General features: G+C 44.1%; 1 protein-coding gene across 1 annotated transcript; it reads left to right on the top strand.

The window, feature by feature from the left end:
• Window positions 1-11,562: 11,562 nt before the first annotated feature.
• LOC133112090 (E3 ubiquitin-protein ligase TRIM35-like) lies at window positions 11,563-16,969 on the top strand. The gene is made up of 6 exons (XM_061222777.1): window positions 11,563-12,481; window positions 13,888-13,983; window positions 14,069-14,299; window positions 14,695-14,717; window positions 15,317-15,435; window positions 15,833-16,969. The coding sequence occupies exons 1-6, from the start codon at window positions 12,077-12,079 to the stop codon at window positions 16,363-16,365; spliced, it is 1,407 nt and encodes a 468-aa protein (XP_061078761.1). The 5' UTR covers window positions 11,563-12,076; the 3' UTR covers window positions 16,366-16,969.
• Window positions 16,970-19,857: the final 2,888 nt, after the last annotated feature.

Raw genomic sequence — 19,857 nt, forward strand, 5'->3', positions numbered from 1 at the left:
ACACAGTGGAATGAGGGCAGGCAGCAAAAACAAAATCAATCATCAGGCTCTCAGACAGCCTGGATGGACACCCGTAGATAGACACCCCCGACTTTGTACACCTGCGACTTCGTATGCTGAGGCTGCCGCACACCGCTGCCGCTGGTGCGCTACACAACTGCTTAAGTAACACTGGCGCTGAATACAGAAAATGCAACCAACCCACTGCAGAACAATAATGCACACTGAAGTGAGTTCAGGTGTGCCAGTACTAATAGCCTGAGCAGGGTGCAAAGTATTGGCTCCTCCTACAACAAAAGCTGTGACCTGCCAGCCAGTAAAACAATAGCCTAACTTAATAGCCTAGCTTACCTGAGAGAAACAAACACCTAACCCAGTTTCACTGAATCTAAATAAACACCACTTGTAATAGCTAACAAACAAACAAGTACACAACAGAACACTAAAATGACAACTAAACTGAATTTAGAATCAGCAGGCAAACAAATAATACTTAACTAATCCAGGAGAAAATGCAACCAACCCACTGCAGAACAATAATGCACACTGAAGTGAGTTCAGGTGTGCCAGTACTAATAGCCTGAGCAGGGTGCAAAGTATTGGCTCCTCCGACAACAAAAGCTGTGGCCTGCCAGCCAGTAAAACAATAGCCTAACTTAATAGCCTAGCTTACCTGAGAGAAACAAACACCTAACCCAGTTTCACTGAATCTAAATAAACACCACTTGTAATAGCTAACAAACAAACAAGTACACAACAGAACACTAAAATGACAACTAAACTGAATTTAGAATCAGCAGGCAAACAAATAATACTTAACTAATCCAGGAGAAAATGCAACCAACCCACTGCAGAACAATAATGCACGCTTAGTCTAATCAACTGTAAGTTGCTTTGGATAAAGGTGTCAGGAGTTCTGATTCAGTCTGTCTGTCTTTCTGTGTCTGCCTTTTTTTAAACTTATGTTGTATTTAGGGGGGTGAGGTTTCTGTATTGAGGGGTACGTTTTTAGGGCCACTGATGTTTCTCTATTGGCAGTAAATTGTTAGGAAACTTGGGTATTTCTGTTCTTGAGGGAGGGAGGGCTTATTACAGACTGACACATCAACAAACAAACTGGAGATGAGGGAGCACTGCTGTTTTTGTATTTCTGTGATTATCCTTTTATTTTGTTTTGTTACAAGGTTAAATTTTAATTCACCTTGATTATTTGCTATGTACCTGATTTTTTTATTGCAGCAATATATAGGTTATTTGGTTAGTTTTTAACTGAATACCCTTTTCTGAAAAATCACAAATGTTTGGCTCAGATCCATAATGCACAAGAACCCAAAAATAAGTGAGAAATTCCATCTTCCCATTTCTGATAATTATATCGAAAAAATAAAAATAAAAATAAAAATAAAAATAAAAATAAAAATAAAAATAAAAATAAAAATAAAAATAAAAATAAATAAATAAAAATGTTAGCATGTGGCTAAACCAGAAGCCATAACAACGCACAGTCTGTGAGTGTAACCTGCGATGTTAGCGTGTGGCTAAACCAGAAGCCATAACAACGCACAGTCTGTGAGTGTAATCTGCGATGTTAGCATGTGGCTAAACCAGAAGCCATAACAACGCACAGTCTGTGAGTGTAATCTGTGATGTTAGCATATAGCTGTGAACCCTTCCCTTGGGACAGTGCTTTCTGTTGCTTTGCTGTGTTTCCTTTATTGTGCTGAAGCTGACTCTGGGGGAATTCTGAGTCTCTCAGGGGCTTATTTTGGTCAGGCAGCCATTGAGGTGTTTTATCTTTTAGGGACTGTAGGTGTTCATTTTCATTGAAAATATGAAAGGGTTTTGTCAAAGAGGATGAGAGAAACTGAATACGGAATTGCATTTACATTTTACTATTGTATATATAAAGTGCATACATTAATTTGAAAATGCAAAGCAGGATTTAGAATTTTTTTTTTTTGAATTAGGGTTTTTACGTTCATGGAATGAACTGGAAATGTAATTGCAGTTTTGCATTTTCATTTTAATTTTTGCGTGAATATGCTTCCATAAATATGTACAATGGGCCTCATTTATCAATATTTTCGGAAATCCATGCGCAAATGTGTATGTGATCAGAACCGAATATGATGACCATACCTGGTCTTCCCCAGTTGACATTGTTGGTGTCGTCCAGCAGGTGGCAGTGCTGCGTGCTGTCCCTCCTTCCCCTGGAATGGTCTAATCGTTGATTAGGTAATTGCTTGATGAGTCATCAATTGTCCTGGGTGTTTGCACCTGAGAGACCCTTTAAGTGGCTTCACCCAGATGCTCAAGAGATTGATTTCTCACTCCGTGCTGGGCCTTTCACAGTGGTTGTCGGTTGTCGGTTGTCGGTTGTCGGTTGTCGGTTGTCGGTTGTCGGTTGTCGGTTGTCGGTTGTCGGTTGTCGGTTGTCGGTTGTCTGAGGACTTGGTCTTCCTTTTGTTATTTTGGATTTCCACACTCCACTTGCACTCACACTCAAACACCCCTAAAGTGATTCATTCTGACATGCATTCCGACAGAAACACATTATTGCAAATAAAACTCTTTATATGTAATTTCCTTGTCTGGTCTTGTTTTGTTTTGTTTTGTTGCCCGAGTGCTGCTGCCTCTGCTGCATTATTGGCTGATTATGTACTACAATCACTCTGCTCTCTGTTCTCAGCGTTTTGAGCAGCGAAACCCTTTTCGGCCCGGGGGGAGTGATTTCTCCCCACCTCATTCTCACTCTGGTGGGAGTACTTCTGCCCCTGTAATCAGGTCTGTTCCTGGTACAGATGGTAAATTTGTTCCTACCCGTGTATGCCATGCTTGTGGTAATAAGGGTCACTGGCGAAACGAGTGTCCTATTTCCATGAGTCAGAAGCCTACTTCCACTGTGCACACAAAGCCAATGGCTTTAGCTGTCTCTGAATGTTCACTTACACCAGCTGTCTCTCATGTGGGGTTGTCAGGAAAAAAAGAACCTTCCACTGCAGAAATCGTGGAAGCAGAGTATAGCCCTTTTATTTCTGACGGTTATGTTTCGTTTGTAGGTGGCCTCAGTAAAGAACCTGTGTGCGTGTTAAGAGACACTGGCGCCGCTCAAACTTTAATTCTTTATAATGTGTTTCCCTTTTCTGAGTCCTCCGCTACTGGGGAGAATGTCTTGGTTCATGGTATTGGTCTAATTCCCCTCTGCACAGGGTTCATTTGGACTGTGATCTGGTGCGGGACGATGTGGTGGTGCCTGTGGAAGGAGTGGAAGTTATTCTTGGCCATGATCTAGCTGGTGGTAAGGTCTGGAAAAACGTTCAACTTGTGGTGGTTATACTGGATCCAGTTTCTTCTGGGGAGTTAGATGACCTCGCTAAACAGCACCGCTCAGTGTTTCCTGCATGTGCAGTGACGCGCGCTATGGCTCAAGACCGCACCCAGCTAGAGTCAAAACTGGAGCTTAGTACTGCTCAGGTGAAGCGCTGCTCGCCCTCATGGCTCAATACCACAGGTGTTTCTTCTCCTACCCCGCTAAAAGCTGAGGAGGTTAAGTTTTCTGAACCACTGACATCTGTTGCCAGAGAGGAGGTCATAACAGCAAAAGAGTGATATTACCTAAAAGCCATTGTTCAGCATGGTCTGAGGCTGAGGTAGAGAGTGCACCTTTGGGGTATTATTTAACAAACGGCTTGTTAATGAGAAGGTGGGCATTTCATTTAGGTGTTTTGAAAGAGGAAGTCATTGACCAATTGTAGTCCCCAGAAAGTTCAGAGAAATGGTGCTGGGGACCTCACATGAGAACATGTAGTTGGCGATTTAGGGGCTTATTGTGTAGAGCTGTGGTGACTGGGAAGAGGGGTTACCATGATTGCTCTTGGCAATTAGGGAAGTGGCCCAGGAAAGCACAGGCTTTTCTCCAAATGAACTGGTCTTTGGTCACACAGTTTGTGGCCCTTTAACGGTGTTGGCTGATGGTCACACAGTTTGTGGCCCTTTAACGGTGTTGGCTGATGGTCACACAGTTTGTGGCCCTTTAACGGTGTTGGCTGATGGTTGGAAAACAGCTGACCCTTCCCCGAATGACGCTTGACGATGTGAGTGGCTTCAAGCTGAGGCTTTATCGAGCCTGTATCATGGCTCAGAAAAATCTTACTGTCTCACAAGACAAAATGAAGCGTTTATTTGATCGCCACGCTGAAAACCGCCAGTTTCGGAAGTATTGGCACTCTTGCCTGTTTGGGGGTCTCCCTTTAAGGCAAAGTTTAGTGGTCCTTACATGGTGGAAATAAGCCTTACTGATCGAAACAATTTCAGTCAGACCCCTGATAGGAAAAGACAAGTGCAGCTTTGTCACATTAATCTTTTAAAACCCTATTATTATTCTCCTCCTGTGGTGGCAGCAGAGAAGGATGGGGAGGAGACTTTAAAAACGGTTGAATGTAAATCTGTGCTCACAACTGTCTCTGTTTTTGACCAGGAAGTTGGGAATGGGGTGTTCGAGCCTGCCATAGAGGATTTTCAAATGCCCCCAGATTGTGTCTTCCAAGGTCGGTTGAATAATTTGGAAATGTTGCAGACCCTTAGTTCTCAGTTGAGTCACTTATTTCCTGCTCAGCGTTCGGACGTTATTAAAGTAATTAAGTCCACCTGTCTTTGTTTTCGTATACCCCGTCTAGAACCACTGTCCGTATGCGTCATATAGACGTGGGAGATACCGCTCCATACGGTCCAGTGCAGGCTAAAGTTGAAGTCATCGTTTATTATAGGGCCCGACTTCCAAAAAAGAGCTGATGCGTTTCCTAGGAATGATTGGCTATAATCGCAGCTTTTGCCCAAAGTGTTCCACAGTGGATGCCCCTCTGACTGAATTCTGTGGAAAACCTGTATTCTCCCATATTAAAGGTTGAGAGAACATAGTAGCGGATGCACTCTCTCCAGCTCCCATTTAGTCTGTCGTTCTGTCCCTCTCGCTCTCGTCTCTGTATCTCTCTCTCTCTCTCTGTCTCTCTCTCTCTCTCCCTCCCTCTCTCAGTGTGCGCGGCTGGGGTTGGAGTGAGGGTTAACGGGATGTTGGATCTTCTGGAGTGTAGGGTCTGGATGTCTCGGACCTTGACTGGTCTGGGGAGTTTAAGTGCATGTTGAGCTTAGGTGTGCTCTGTATTGTGTTGCTGTGTGGTCTGAACTGGTGCAGTGTTAGTCTTTGGTTTTTGGTGCCGGGGAGGGGGGCCTCTCCTGAGGAGGGGGATGTGATGACCATGCCTGGTCTTCCCCAGCTGAGGTTGTTGCTATCGTCCAGCAGGTGGCAGTGCTGTGTGCTATCCCTCCTTCCCCTGGAATGGTCTAATCGTTGATTAGGTAATTGCTTGATGAGTCATCAATTGTCCTGGGTGTTTGCACCTGAGAGACCCTTTAAGTGGCTTCACCCAGATGCTCAAGAGAGTGATTTCTCACTCCGTGCTGGGCCTTTCACAGTGGTTGTCGGTTGTCTGAGGACTTGGTCTTTCTTTTGTTATTTTGGATTTCCACACTCCACTTGCACTCACACTCAAACAGCCCTAAACTGATTCACTCTGACCTGCAGTCAGACAGAAACACATTATTGCAAATAAAACTCTTTAAATATATTTTCCTTGTCTGATCTCCATGTTTTGCTGACTGCTTGAATGCCGGTCGTAACACAAACTAACAAATTCCGGCAGGATTCATCACAATGTTTATATCCATGTGTGTATGTTGATGAATACCAAGTCATTATACATCAAAGGCACGTTCACAAAATTTGTGATTAGCATAAATTAATGCCCCTTAAATACCATTTATGGAATTTTGGCTATTTACAGAGATAGCCGAAAAAAGAAAAAAGCTTCTCTGAAGCGGAGATTGAAGTACTCTTTATGCTAAAATCAAACATGTATTTGATTTTGTAGTGTAAGCAGTGAATTGTCTGAACTGGGGAAGACTAATGCCTGGCAATATATAGCCAAGCTATCGTAAACTCTTTCTGAAGTAACACGCACTATGCAACAGGTAAAAAGAAAATGGTTTGACATTAAACAGGAGGGAAAGACGATGCACTTTCCAAGGTGTCACTGAGGGTAGGAAAGTTACAGGGCTGGGAGAATGCATTGGCAAGTCATAGGAGACATCGCTATCAGGAATCCCACCAAGGGGTGACCGCAATAGCCTATATGTTTTCCCTGTCCTTGCAGAGAGCCGTGTCACAAGCCCTCAAACAAAGTAATTATGTCCCCATTCTTCAAATCTTCTAATAAAGCAGTAAATATAATGTAAAGGTCAGCCATGGCAACAAAGCCGAATGCTACATTCATGTCATATTGGAATGACCGAATTGCCAGCTTCCGACTGGGGAAGAGTTCACCTCTGGCATTAAATGCGAGGTAAAAAATATAACTCGTAAACACATGAAGCACATCAGCCGCTATGCCACTTCTTGATGTTTTCAGGAGTGAACTTGAACTTGCCGTTATTGTTCATTGTTTGTTCTCTGAGCCTCAGTCTTTCAAGATGTACTCTTTCTGAAGTAGGCTACGCAATGCCCCAAATATTCTAATAAAGCAATAAATGTGCATTATAGTCCTGTGCAAAAGGTTTAGGCAGGTGTGAAAAGATTTTGTAAAATAAGAATACTTTCAAAAATAGAAATGTTCATTGTTTATTTTTTATCAATTAACAAAATGCATGAACAGAAGAAGTGAATGGACAGAAGAAAAATCTAAATCAAATCAATATTTGGTGTGACCAGCCTTTGCCTTCAAAACAGCATCAATTCTTCTTGGTATACTTGCACACAGTTTTTGAAGGAACTCGGCAAGTAGGTTGTTCCAAACATCTTGGAGAACTAGCCACAGTTCTTCTGTGGATTTAGGCAGCCTCAAATGCATTTGTCTCTTCATGTAATCCCAGACAAACTCGATGATGTTGAGATCAGGGCTCTGTGGGGGCCATACCATCACTTCCAGGACTCCTTGTTCTTCTTCACGCTGAAGATAGTTCTTAATGACATGGCCTGTATGTTTGGGTCGGTGTCCTGCTGCAGAATAAATTTGGGGCCAATCAGATGCCTCCCTGATGGTATTGCATGATGGATTAATATCTGCGGGCGGCACGGATGGTGCAGTGGGTAGCACTGCCGCCTCACAGCAAGGAGGTCCTGGGTTCGAATCTCCGTCGGCCGGGGCCTCTCTGTGCGGAGTTTGCATGTTCTCCCCGTGTCTGCATGGGTTTCCTCCGGGTACTCCGGTTTCCTCCCACAGTCCAAAGACATGCATGTTAGGCTGATTGGAGAGTCTAAATTGCCCATAGGTATGAGTGTGTGAGTGAATGGTGTGTGTGCCCTGTGATGGACTGGCGACCCCTCCAGGGTGTATTCCTGCCTTTCGCCCAATGTATGCTGGGATAGGCTCCAGCCCCACCCTGTTCAGGATAAGCGGGTTCAGATAATGGATGGATGAATGGATGGATTAATATCTGCCTGTACCTCTCAGCATTGAGGAGACCATTCATTCTGACCAAATCCCCAACTCTATTTGCAGAAGTGCAGCCCCAAACTTGCAAGGAACCTCTACCATGCTTCACTGTTGCCTGCAGACACTCATTCTTGTACCGCTCTCCAGCCCTTTGGTGAACAAACTGCCTTCTGCTACAGCCAAATATTTCACATTTTGACTCATCAGTCCAGAGAACCTACTACCATTTTTCTGCACTCCAGTTCCTGTGTTTTCATGCATAGTTGAGTCGCTTGGCCTTGTTTCCACGTCGGAGGTTTGACTTTTTGGCCAAAATTCTTCCAAGAAGACCACTTTTGACCAGACTTCTGCACGGTAGATGGGTGTACCTGGGTCCCACTGGTTTCTGCCATTTCTGAGCCAATGGTACTGCTGGACATCTGCCAATTGCGAAGGGAAGTGAGCATGATGTGTCTTTCATCTGCTGCACTAAGTTTCCTTGGTCGATCACTGTGTCTACAGTCCTCAGTATTGCCAGTTCCTCTGTGCTTCTTCAATAGAGCTTGGACAGCACATCTGGAAACCTCTGTCTGCCTTGAAATTTCTGCCTGGGAGAGACCTTACTGATGCAGTATAACTACCTTGTGTCTTGTTGCTGTGCTCAGTCTTGCCATGGTGTTTGACTTCTGACATTAAACTGTCTTCAGCAACCTCACCTTAGAAGCAGAGTTTGGTTGTCCCTCACCAAGTTTGAACCCTCCTACACAGCTGTTTCTGTTTCAGTTAATAATGTGTTTCAACCTACATATTAAATTGATTAGCTCCTGTTTGGTATAATTCGTTAATCACACACCTGATTGGATGCCGACAAAATCCCTGATGCAATGTACCTAGAAGAATTGATGCTGGTTTGAAGGGTAGTCACACCATATATTGATTTGATTCAGATTTTTCTTCTGTTCACTCACTTTGCATTTTGTTAATTGATAAAAATAAACTATTTGCTTTCAAAAATATAAATATTTTCTTACTTGACAGCATTTTTTCACACCTGCCTAAAACATTTGCCCAGTACTGTACCTATTTCTCTTTTTATTCACTAAGGAGCACAGATTGTAGGACTAAATTATATTATACAGTGATACAGAACGATGTGCAACAATTACACAGGTACAGTCTGGTGTAAAAAGGACATACCAGTTCTCCAGTCTAAATGTCTGTATTATGGATGCTACTGTGTAGTGACTCAGGTTGGGCTGGACTCTCTGCCCGGCCTCCCTCATCATGATTTACGACATGGTCCACCAAAGTGGCCCTAATATTGTCAGAAATATGTCTCCATCTATTGCCTGTTCCCTTTCTCTATTCTTGTCTTCTTGTCCTCATACTCCTCTCTTTCTTCCTCTCTCTCTTCCTCTTCCCCTTGCCTTCACTGCCTCCTTTTTTGCAAAGTTCTCACAAAAGAGGTTACCTTACCTGAGGTCTATTTGTAGTGCTAAGGCTCAGACTGATTTGTGTTCAATTAGTGCATATGTGTTTTCATGTGTGTGTGTGGGTGTTGCCAAGTTCAGGTGGGTTTTCCCAATGATTGCAAGAGATTTCATTCATGAACCAAGTGTCTAATGTTAGAAGCAGTGTGTAGTGTTTTGCAAGAAGTGTGTTGCAGAATTGCAAACAAAGTGCAAAGCAGAAAATGTGTTTGTACTTTTGGTGCCATTGTTTAAGGCATGGTTACAAAAAGTTAAGGTTTTGTCTAAGCATTCACTTTCAGTGTGTGAGTAATCGGCAAAAACTGTAATTCAGTGAAGATGTATGTCGCCTAGTGGCTGAGGTACAGGACTGGGACCCAGAAGGATGGTGGTTCAAACCCCAGTATATTCACAATATGATCCACACAGCTGTTGGGCCCCTGAACAAGGCCCTTAAACCCACATTGCTCCAGGGGGACTGCCCCCTGCTTATTCTGATCAACTGTAAGTTGCTTTGGATATAAGTATCAGCTAAATAGCAAATTAATATTATGATTGTTATTATGACTATTATTATTATTTAGTGACCATCATCACCATAGTGTGTTTCTGTGATTATCCTTTTATTTTTGTAACAAGGTCAAATTTTATTTTGCCTTTGCTATGTACCTGATTTTTTTAATTGCAGCAATACATAGGTTATTGGGTTATTTTTTAAGTAAATAACCTTTGTTGAAAAATCATAACTTGTGGCGTTAGCATGTGGCTAAACCAGAAGTCATAACTACGCACAGTCTGTGAGTGTAATCTGTGATGTTAGCATGTGGCTAAACCAGAAGCCATAACAACGCACAGTCTGTGAGTGTAATCTGTGATGTTAGCATAAGTAACTTCAACCTCAATCCTGAGATTAACCCTAACCCTAACTGCAACCCTAATGTTAACACGAGACATATTCTAAAATACAATCCTCATGTTACTGTTCAGGGCGGCACGGATGGTGCAGTGGGTAGCACTGCCGCCTCACAGCAAGGAGGTCCTGGGTTCAGGGTGTATTCCTGCCTTTCGCCCAATGTATGCTGGGATAGGCTCCAGCCCCCTGCGACCCTGTTCAGGATAAGCGGGTTCAGATGATGGATGGATGGATTACTTCCTGTGTATGATCTTCAGAGTGGCTGTAGTAGCGCATGATCACCTCTAGATGGCAGCATTGGCACGTGTGGTTTGGGGCTTGTGTCCCTCACATGGATACAGGGCTGAAGGTTGTCATGGGCAACGCGTTTGATCCCCTCTGATGCTCCCCCCGGTGGGATGGGGCCCGGGGCCGCTGGTTTTCACTCTGTACTGGGGGCCGCTGGTTTCACACTCTGTCCTGGGGGGCTCTGTATTTGTGTTGGAGCCACAATATTCACACCTTGTTCATTTTTCATAATTACGCTTTTCATGTTTTGCGGGATGATTCATCCTCTGAAGCAACGTTAAGTCAGAAAAAGCCATGCATGCCATGAAAAATCAATTGGCTCTTATTTGGTAAACTTTTGCATGACCCTTCATTAAAAAGGAGGCGGACAACTTCTCTCCTGGTTTGACCATTAAAACTCAGCATTTGGTGGACAAAGAATTCAAACTATAATCACCAAAACCCGGATTTTGCCAGTGTTCAGTAGAATAATTGTGAAAGCACTTTGGCCTTTAAGGTGTAAGATTTACTGTAGGGGAAAATTCACAGAACGAAAGATCTCCCTCCTAAAAGCATGATAACCAATCACAAGTCAAAATCAGACTCCGCCTTAGTGAGCAGGATGGTTCCTCCAAAACTCTCGACGACGTGTGCTAAAAGTTTATCAATATATCTGTATTAAAGTATGATATGTACCCTGTATAGTTTCAAACTGATTAACTGCTAAATTGTGCTAGGATTACACAGTGAGCCCAGCCAGCTGGCAGGGGGGGGGCCCGTCTTGAACTGTGTAGACCAAACTGTCAAGGACACGGGCAGAGCAAGATATGACTGTACAGCTGATTTCTCTGGGACTCTCAATGTTTTATGCCAGAAGTGTATCTATTTGACCTAGAACATTAATTAGAGCTGAGCTTATGAAAACGCAAGAAACCACAGTGAAAACTGTCGAAATGGGAGCAAAGAATGCTACGTACATTTACTCCCTTAGAAGAGAATAATTAATCAAATGTTTAGTATGTCTGTAGATTAGAAAAGTATATTAGAAGTGAATATTAATGAAATGTTTAGTTTGTCTGTATATTTTCAATGATTACTGCTGCTTAGTTCGTCTTATAAAAGTGAAAGATACAGAGTGACGTTTATGGATGACGTGTTAGAGGGAGGGCATCCAGAACTTTATGAGGTCTGGTAGTTTGCCAAGAGCAGGTGCGGGGTGAAGTGAGGACACGTAGTTGGCAGAATGCCCTGAACTTTGTACAGAGTTGGCAGAGCATAAGGACCGTTGGCAATTTGCCACAATGACGTTGTGGGAGGAGCGTTGGGAGGAGTTACGATAAGAAAAGTGTGGGTGATTTGCCAGAATGAGGTTTGAGGAGGAGTTGTAGGTGGAGTAACTGTATAAAATGGGTGTACAAATGACAGTCAGGGTTCAGTTCAGAGCTGATCCGGCTTTATACACGTGTGCTAATAAAGTCTGATTTTCCTGAAGATCTTGCTGCCTGGTGTCGTCTTTTCCCTCGCGAAGATGTTTTTCGACAAATTGAAGATTTGGACTCTGTCGTTTCCTAGACACGACATTTACATTAACACACAAGAGAAGTGACAGAACCTGAAGAACAGGGCTGGTGTAAAACTGCTGGCTGATCAGCCACTCAAACCTCAGTCGCACAATGCTGCCCCCTGCAGGAAGTGTCTCCCAGAATCAGGCATTCAAACAGGAAGAGGGAAGAACAAAGTCTCATACACTGGAAATATAATTACACTGGGGGTGTTATGATATGATTTGACTGTGAATATGTTTCAGAAACAAAAGCTTTTCTAAAGATATTGACTGAGAAGAGCAGAGACTTCAGACTAATTTAAAGACAGTCCACTTTAATTTTATGTTTGTGTAACAGCAGTAAGTAAAAGTGAAACCAAATTGCAGATTTAGCAGAGACTGAACAGACGGAGACAGAATGGCGTCTGGATCTTCTCTCCTGGAAGAGGAGCTCTCCTGTCCTGTGTGCTCTGAAATCTTCAGGGATCCTGTTGTCCTGAGATGCAGTCACAGCTTCTGTAAGGCCTGTCTGCAGCAGTACTGGGGTCAGAAGGGATCTCTGGAGTGCCCAGTTTGCAGAAGAAGATCTTCTCTGGATTGTCCTCGGATTTGCCTGTCTCTTAAGAATGCCTGTGAGGCGTTCTTTCAGGAGAGAAGTCAGAGAGCTGAAGCAGGATCTGAAGTGATCTGCAGTCTGCACAGTGAGAAACTCAAACTCTTCTGTTTGGATGATCAAATACCCGTCTGTGTTATCTGTCAAACTTCAAGAAAACATGAAAACCACAAAATGCGACCAGTTCAGGAGGCTGCAGACGAGAATAAGGTAAGTGTTTGATAACAGAATTTAGACTTTAACCACTAACTATTTACAAGTTAAACTGCAGATAATACTGATTGCAGGGTATGTAAAATGAGATGATAAAAAATATTTGGATATTGATGAAGTTGGGCTCTGTAGTGCTGTCATCTACTGACAGTTAAATCAAACTAGTAAATTGTGTCAGAAATATAATTAATATTCAATATGAATCTATTGAGGTAGTTACTGTATTGTCACGATGTGTTACATGACCGATAGAGTGACAGGAGAGGGGGTCAGGAGGGAGAGGGGTCCTTCTACTTTTCATGAATATTTGGGCTGAAAATAACTGTGTTTTTTTCTTATTAATATAAATTGACTGGAAAGAAATGAAGACAGTTTTGATCATTTTCAGGTCAGAATGTGCAAGTTTGTTTTTGTGAAACCAACAGACCACAACCATACACACATATCCAAAACTATGAGGGGCTGTCGAGGGCAAAATTTAAACTGTACTTGAATATACCCATGTGAAACACTCACACATACCCATGTGAAACACTCACACATACCCATGTGAAACACTCACACATACACATGTGAAATACTCACAAATACACATGTGAAACACTCACACATACACATGTGAAATACTCACAAATACACACGTGAAACACTCACACATGCAGTGGGGTCCAAAGCTCTGAGGCCACTCCTGAAAATGCTACTATTTTGCATTGTTTTCTAATACAAACTTCATCATTACTAATTATATTATCAGGATAACAAATTGAGTCAAAAGTTGAATCTTTTAAAAGACTCTTGGTATTTGGTATGTCCGCCTTTTGCTTTAATGAAAATGTGCACTCAAGCTGGCATGGACTCCACAAGTTTGTGCAAAACCAGATGATTCATGTTATCCCAGCATTATATGTTCCAAAGAGCATCTTGTGATGTTACTGAATGCTTGGCTTTGGTCCATCTTCAAGTGCCCCCATACATGTTCACTGGGGTTGAGGTCAGGTGATTGTGGATTGTGCAGCACTCCTTGCTCTTCTTTGGCCTTTGAGTAGTTCTTGCAAAGCTTTGAAGTGACTCTTTATTTCCAGGATTACGTGAAAAAAACATCCCAGATTTTCAATGTGGTCTCAGACTTTTGGACCCCACTGTACATACACACTCATGTGTCCTCACACACATGTGAAATACTCACACATCCACAAGTGAAACACTCCCAAGAACCCAACAACACCTCACTTTGTAGCTCTGATTTTATAGTTTTGTACATTGCTCTACACAAGCTGTGACCTGAGTCTCCATTCTGGCTCCCCTCTGTCTGAGCCGGGGCTCTTGTGCTGTCTGTGTAGGCAGTGAAGTTTACTGTGGGTCTGTTTCCTCAGTAAAGTGTGGACTCCGTCATTTCTTTCCAGGAGAAACTCAGGACTGCACTGGCTCCACTGCAGGAGAAGCTAAAAGCCTTCAATGCAGTGAAACAAATCTGTGATCAAACAGCAGAGCACATCAAGGTACTGTACTGAGGCCTTTCAATCACAGTGTTGAAAATGCAGCTCTGGATTGTGCAGAAATGATGGTGAATAATGTTTATTCCAGAGCCAGGCCCAGCACACAGAGAGACAGATAAAGATGGAGTTTGAGAAACTTCAACAGTTCCTAAAAGATGAAGAGGCAGCCAGGATCACTGCACTGAGGGAGGAAGAGGAGCAGAAGAGTCAGAAGATGAAGGAGAAGATTGAGAAGATGACAGAAGAGATATCATCCCTTTCAGAACAGATCAGAGCCATAGAACAGGAGCTGGGAGCTGAAGATGTCTCATTCCTGCAGGTAAGACCTGTTCACTCTGTGTCTGTGGGACTCTATACAGACTGCTGTTAATGCTCACACATTCATTTATACAATATAATATATAATATTCTCTCAAACACCTTTTCATGTAAACTGGCTAATATCATCAAATCTCTTCAATACTTTATCAAGCAGTTGAATTAAAGTCTAATTTTTGTAGGTTGTTTTTTATTTACTAGTCATCCTACATGTATCATCCGAAGTGCACACATTTTACACATATACAACCGTGTTAAAGCCACATATTTAGTTTTCTATGAAATATGTCATATGTAAAGCATGTTCAGTAACATGCAGTCAGATGGTCCTGTGGATTCACAGTTTAACTGGAATGAGTATTTGCTGCAGTCATAATAATTCACTCCTTATTTCAGAACTACAAGGATTCACAGAACAGGTAAGGAGACTGCATCCTCTCATCAGGTCCTGTGAGTGTGTGTCCCTCAGTGGGGCTGTGAGTGTGTGTCTCTCAGTGGGGCTGTGAGTGTGTGTCTCTCAGTGGGGCTGTGAGTGTGTGTCTCTCAGTGGGGCTGTGAGTGTGTGTCTCTCAGTGGGGCTTTGAGTGTGTGTCTCTCAGTGGGGCTGTGAGTGTGTGTCTCTCAGTGGGGCTGTGAGTGTGTGTCTCTCAGTGGGGCTGTGAGTGTGTGTCTCTCAGTGGGGCTGTGAGTGTGTGTCTCTCAGTGGGGCTGTGAGTGTGTGTCTCTCAGTGGGGCTGTGAGTGTGTGTCTCTCAGTGGGGCTGTGAGTGTGTGTCTCTCAGTGGGTCTGTGAGTGTGTATCTCGGTTGGGCTTTGAGTGTGTGTCTCTCAGTGGGGCTGTGAGTGTGTGTCTCTCAGTGGGGCTGTGAGTTTTTGTTTCTCAGTGGGGCTGTGTGGCAGAATGCAGGGAGGGATGGAGCCATTTTCTTACAGAATGAAGATCTGATGTTGCTGCTGATAATCTTCTATGGTAATGAAGCCACGCCCACAGCACAAGTGACTCCTGAATATTATTACAGAGCCCAGTGCACACTGGGGGATCCAGAGAAGGTCTCAGGACCGCTGATTGATGTGGCCAAGCACCTGAGCAATCTGAAGTACAGAGTGTGGGTGAAGATGCTGGGGACTGTTCAATACAGTGAGTACTGGGGGCAGGGAGCTCCACATTGTCACTGTACAGGAGGAATCTTCAGCATCTTTCCACAAGCTGATGAAGCCAGTCAGAGTCATATTGGTCCTGTCTGTGTCAGAGCCCTGGAGTGAAGAGACTGAGCACCAGTCTTTAATCTCACTGATGCTCATAATAAAATGCTGCTTTAACACTGATACTGCATTGAAGGGGAAGGAGGTTTTGCTCCCTCTTCCAATTATTATACACTGTGTGAAATAGGTTTAGACGTTTTTTGTTTTTTGGAATAGTTTAATTCATCAGTTCTCAGGTTGTCATGGTGATTTTGGTGAAAACCATATCCTTAGAAACCCAATATTTCCCTTTGTACAGATCAGTGCTGACGTCTCATTCTCTGTCCCTTCAGCTCCTGTGACTCTGGACCCAAACACAGCACATCCCAAACTCTCACTGTCTGAGGATCTGACCAGTGTGAGACGCAGTGATGAGAAACAGCAGGTTCCTGATAATCCAGAGAGATTTGATCAGTGGGATTGTGTGCTGGGCTCTGAGGGATTCAGCTCAGGGAGACACAGCTGGGATGTAGAAGTGGGGGGTGTGTACTGGCAGGTGGGTGTGGTTAAAGAGTCCATCAGCAGGAAAGGGCATTTGAATCTGAGCCCAACAGAAGTGTGGGGTATATATAGGTATAGCAGTGGGAATTACGTAGCCCTGACCTCCCCACCTACAGCCCTCACTGTGCAGAGGGAACTCCAGAGGGTCAGAGTGCAGCTGGACTGGGACAGGGGGGAGGTGTCATTCTCTGACCCCAGTGACAACACTCCTCTCTACACTTTTAAACACTCCTTCACTGAGAGACTGTTTCCATTCATTAATTGTTTTTCTCTCCAGACTCAAATACATATCTGTCCAATGAAGGTGTCTGTAACAGTGGAGTAACTCTGTGGAAAGTGGGTAAAGATCTAGCCTGAAAGATGCTGTATCATCCATCCATCCATTGTCTTAACCCGCTTATCTTGAACAGGGTTGCAGGGGGGCTGGAGCCTATCCCAGCATACATTGGGCGAAAGGCAGGAATACACCCTGGACAGGTCGCCATTCCATCGCAGGGCACACACACCATTCACTTGCACACTCATACCTACAGGCAATTTAGACTGTCCAATCAGCCTAACCTCACACACTCACACACCAATGGTGATTGGCTGCAAGGGAATTGCACCAGCCAGCTCGTCAGGAGCATTTGGGGGTTTGGTCGGGATTGAGCCGGCAACCCTCCGACTGCCAGCTGTCTGCTCTTACCGCCTGAGCCAATGTCTCGTTATTCTCAGATATTAATTCGGTGAAGAAATGTCTATTCTTGTCAGTGCACTATTTGCTTGCATTGGTTGGCTTTCGGTTGGTTGGTTGAAAATGGAAAAATGTGGACCTTATCTTACTAGTTTTAAAACCAATCTCAATACTACATTGCAGGTTGACTACAACGGGCCCGCTGGCCAACTAGTCATTCTCATATACCTACATTGCGCCATTTCTGTGTTATGGATGCAGAAAAATTATCATAAAAAATAAAGACTTTTAACAACCCAACCCAAGACCATTAATTCTGTTGGTGATTCAGATATAGACTTGCCTTTTCTCATTTCATGACTGTTCATTTTCTTACATTTGAATTAGACCTCAATTCAAAATTCTGGCGATTAATTATCCATAAGCTTAAATGGGAATACACAATGCTAACATGAATCTGAACGAACATGAGACCGCTATTCTCAGCAACGTTATCCCTTACAGGTAGTAGCTTGATGACAGTAATTAGCTCTCCATTTCTGAACACGTGAGGCATACAATAAAGCAAGGGCAGCCAAAAATAAACCAGCTTGGTCTGCGTACATAAACAGAAAATATGCAGCACAAATGTAGTCATAAACAGCAAAAACACAAACACACACACACACATTACATGACATTTTTGGCATCTGGCAGACGCTCTTATCCAGAGTGACATACAGTTGATTAGACTATGCAGGAGACAATCCTCCCCTGGAGCTGTGTGGGGTTAAGGGCCTTGCTCAAGGGCCCAACAGCTGAGCGGATCTTATTGTGGCTACACCAGGATTAGAACCACTGACCTTGCGTGTCCCAGTCATGCACGCACACACACACACACACACACACACAGACACACAGACGCACTCACACAGACACACACACACACAGACACACACACAGACACAGACGCACACACACACACACACACACACACACTCACACACTCACACACACACACACACACACACACACACTCACACACTCACACACACAGACACACACAGACACACACACACACACGGTTCTCTCAGCACGGTTGCTCTTGATGTGTGCATGGTGGGTCTCTCACACACATTGTTTCCTGGTTTCCCTCCGCTCTGTGCTGCTTCCTGACTGGGCCCGCTGACCCTCCATTTTGTTTTTGCTTTTCATGGGATGGGCCACGCTTCTGTCCTGGGGGGCTCAGGCCCCTCTTCCTCTCTGGCCTTTTGTGTTTTTCAGCTGAAGGACAGAGTGCAGATACACAGCTCCTCCAAGACATTGGTCTCCCATCACATGAGACTATAACTATAGCGTTGTAGCAGGGTTGTGATCAGAATCAGAATCAGAATCAGAATCACTTTATTCGCCATGTAGTTTTTACTTACCAGGAATTTGCTGTGGTTAGTGGGTGCATGCAGAGAACATAAAGAATAATACAAAAAAATAGAAACATAGATATAAAATAAGGTGGAATCTAATCTTGAATGTAAACTTAAATAAAAAATACAAATAAAAATAAATATTTACAATACAAGATGATGCTGAAGCGGGGTGTGAGAAGTATTATTAAAGTGCAAAATATAAAATATAAAGTCTATGGGGGCAGGATAAGAGTCTGTGACAATGGGGGGTCCCGGGCCTAGTTGACATTAATCACAGGGAGTGCGTTGATGTAACGTGTCTGTAACGGTTGTAACGGTTCTGTGACAGTGGGGGGTCCCCCAGGCCTTGTTGATGAGGCCAGCTGCAGATGGGTAGAAACTGTTTTTGTGGCGAGAGGTTCTGGTCCTGATGGACCGCAGCCTCCTGCCAGAGGGGAGTGTTTCCAATAGTCTGTGTCCGGGGTGAGAGGGGTCGGCCACAATCCTTCCTGCACGCCTCAGGGTTCTGGAGGTGTACAGGTCCTGAAGAGATGGCAGATTGCAGCCAATCACCTTCTCTGCAGAGCGGATGATACGCTGCAGTCTGCCCTTGTCCTTGGCAGTGGCAGCAGCATACCAGATGGTGATGGAGGAGGTGAGGATGGACTCCATTATGCCGGTGTAGAAGTGCACCATCATTGTCTTTGGCAGGTTGAACTTCTTCAACTGCCGCAGGAAGAACATCCTCTGCTGGGCTTTTTTGGTGAGGGAGCTGATGTTCAGCTACCACTTGAGGTCCTGGGAGATGATGGTTCTCAGAAAGCGGCAGGACTCCACAATGTTGACAGGGGAGTCTCTCAAGGTGATGGGGGCGGGTGGAGCTGGGTTCTTTCTGAAGTCTACAACTATCTCCACTGGCTTCACAGCGTTGAGCTCCAAGTTGTTCTGACTGCACCAGGTCACCAGATGGTCAATCTCCCACCTGTAGGCGGACTCATCCCCACCAGAGATGAGTCCAAAAAGTGGTGGTTTTGGGTAAGCCCTGACCCCTGACCCCTGACCCCTGACCACACTTCTCCAGCGTCCAGCAGAGGAGTCTTTGCTAGCCGGAGAGAACAGGGCCCTGCTTCACAGAGCAGGATTATATTCCATAACAGTTATTCAAAGGGACTTACAGTTGATTAGATTCAGCAGGGGACAGTCCCCGTGTCTCCATGACAACACTGCAATTGGAATAAGTGAGTGAGTGAGTGTGTGTGAGTGTGTGTGTGTGAGAGTGTGAGTGTGTGTGTTTGTGTGTGTGTGTGTGAGTGTGTGTGTGTGTGTGTGAGTGTGTGAGTGTGTGAGTGTGTGACATTTCTTTGCGAGAGAGAGCGCATGGTCTTTCCTCTGACACTGGGAAGTCACTTTCCTGATGCATGCTGGAACATTCCGCGGGGGGGCATTGGCCTTGCGTTTTCACGGGCTCGTGGATGTCTCCTTCAGAAGGTTTTTGCTGTAACAGGAACTCGCACACCTGATTTAATGACTGAACCAATCAAACTACAAAAAATGCCTAGATTAGTGAGATCAGGTGTGTGAGTTCCTGGTTGCATTAAAACCTTCTGGCGCGTGGGTCCTGAGGACTGGAGCTGGGAAACACTGCCCTGTAGGGCTGCTGGAGAGGGGGGTCTCATGTCCAGTCAGGGAATTTAAGGGAATTAAGATCTAAGAAAATCGATTCATTGATTTAAAGTCCTGGACGTTTCAAGATGAT

This window comes from Conger conger, chromosome 15, assembly GCF_963514075.1.
Source record: "Conger conger chromosome 15, fConCon1.1, whole genome shotgun sequence".
In the NCBI taxonomy this organism is placed as follows: domain Eukaryota; kingdom Metazoa; phylum Chordata; class Actinopteri; order Anguilliformes; family Congridae; genus Conger; species Conger conger.

Excerpts from the sequence above, each read along its gene's own strand:
- LOC133112090 (XM_061222777.1), top strand. The coding sequence starts at position 12,077 with ATGGCGTCTGGATCTTCTCTCCTGGAAGAGGAGCTCTCCTGTCCTGTG. Across the intron at positions 13,984-14,068 it reads AAACAGCAGAGCACATCAAG|AGCCAGGCCCAGCACACAGA; the intron begins GTACTGTACTGA and ends TGTTTATTCCAG. Across the intron at positions 14,718-15,316 it reads TACAAGGATTCACAGAACAG|AGCCCAGTGCACACTGGGGG; the intron begins GTAAGGAGACTG and ends ATATTATTACAG.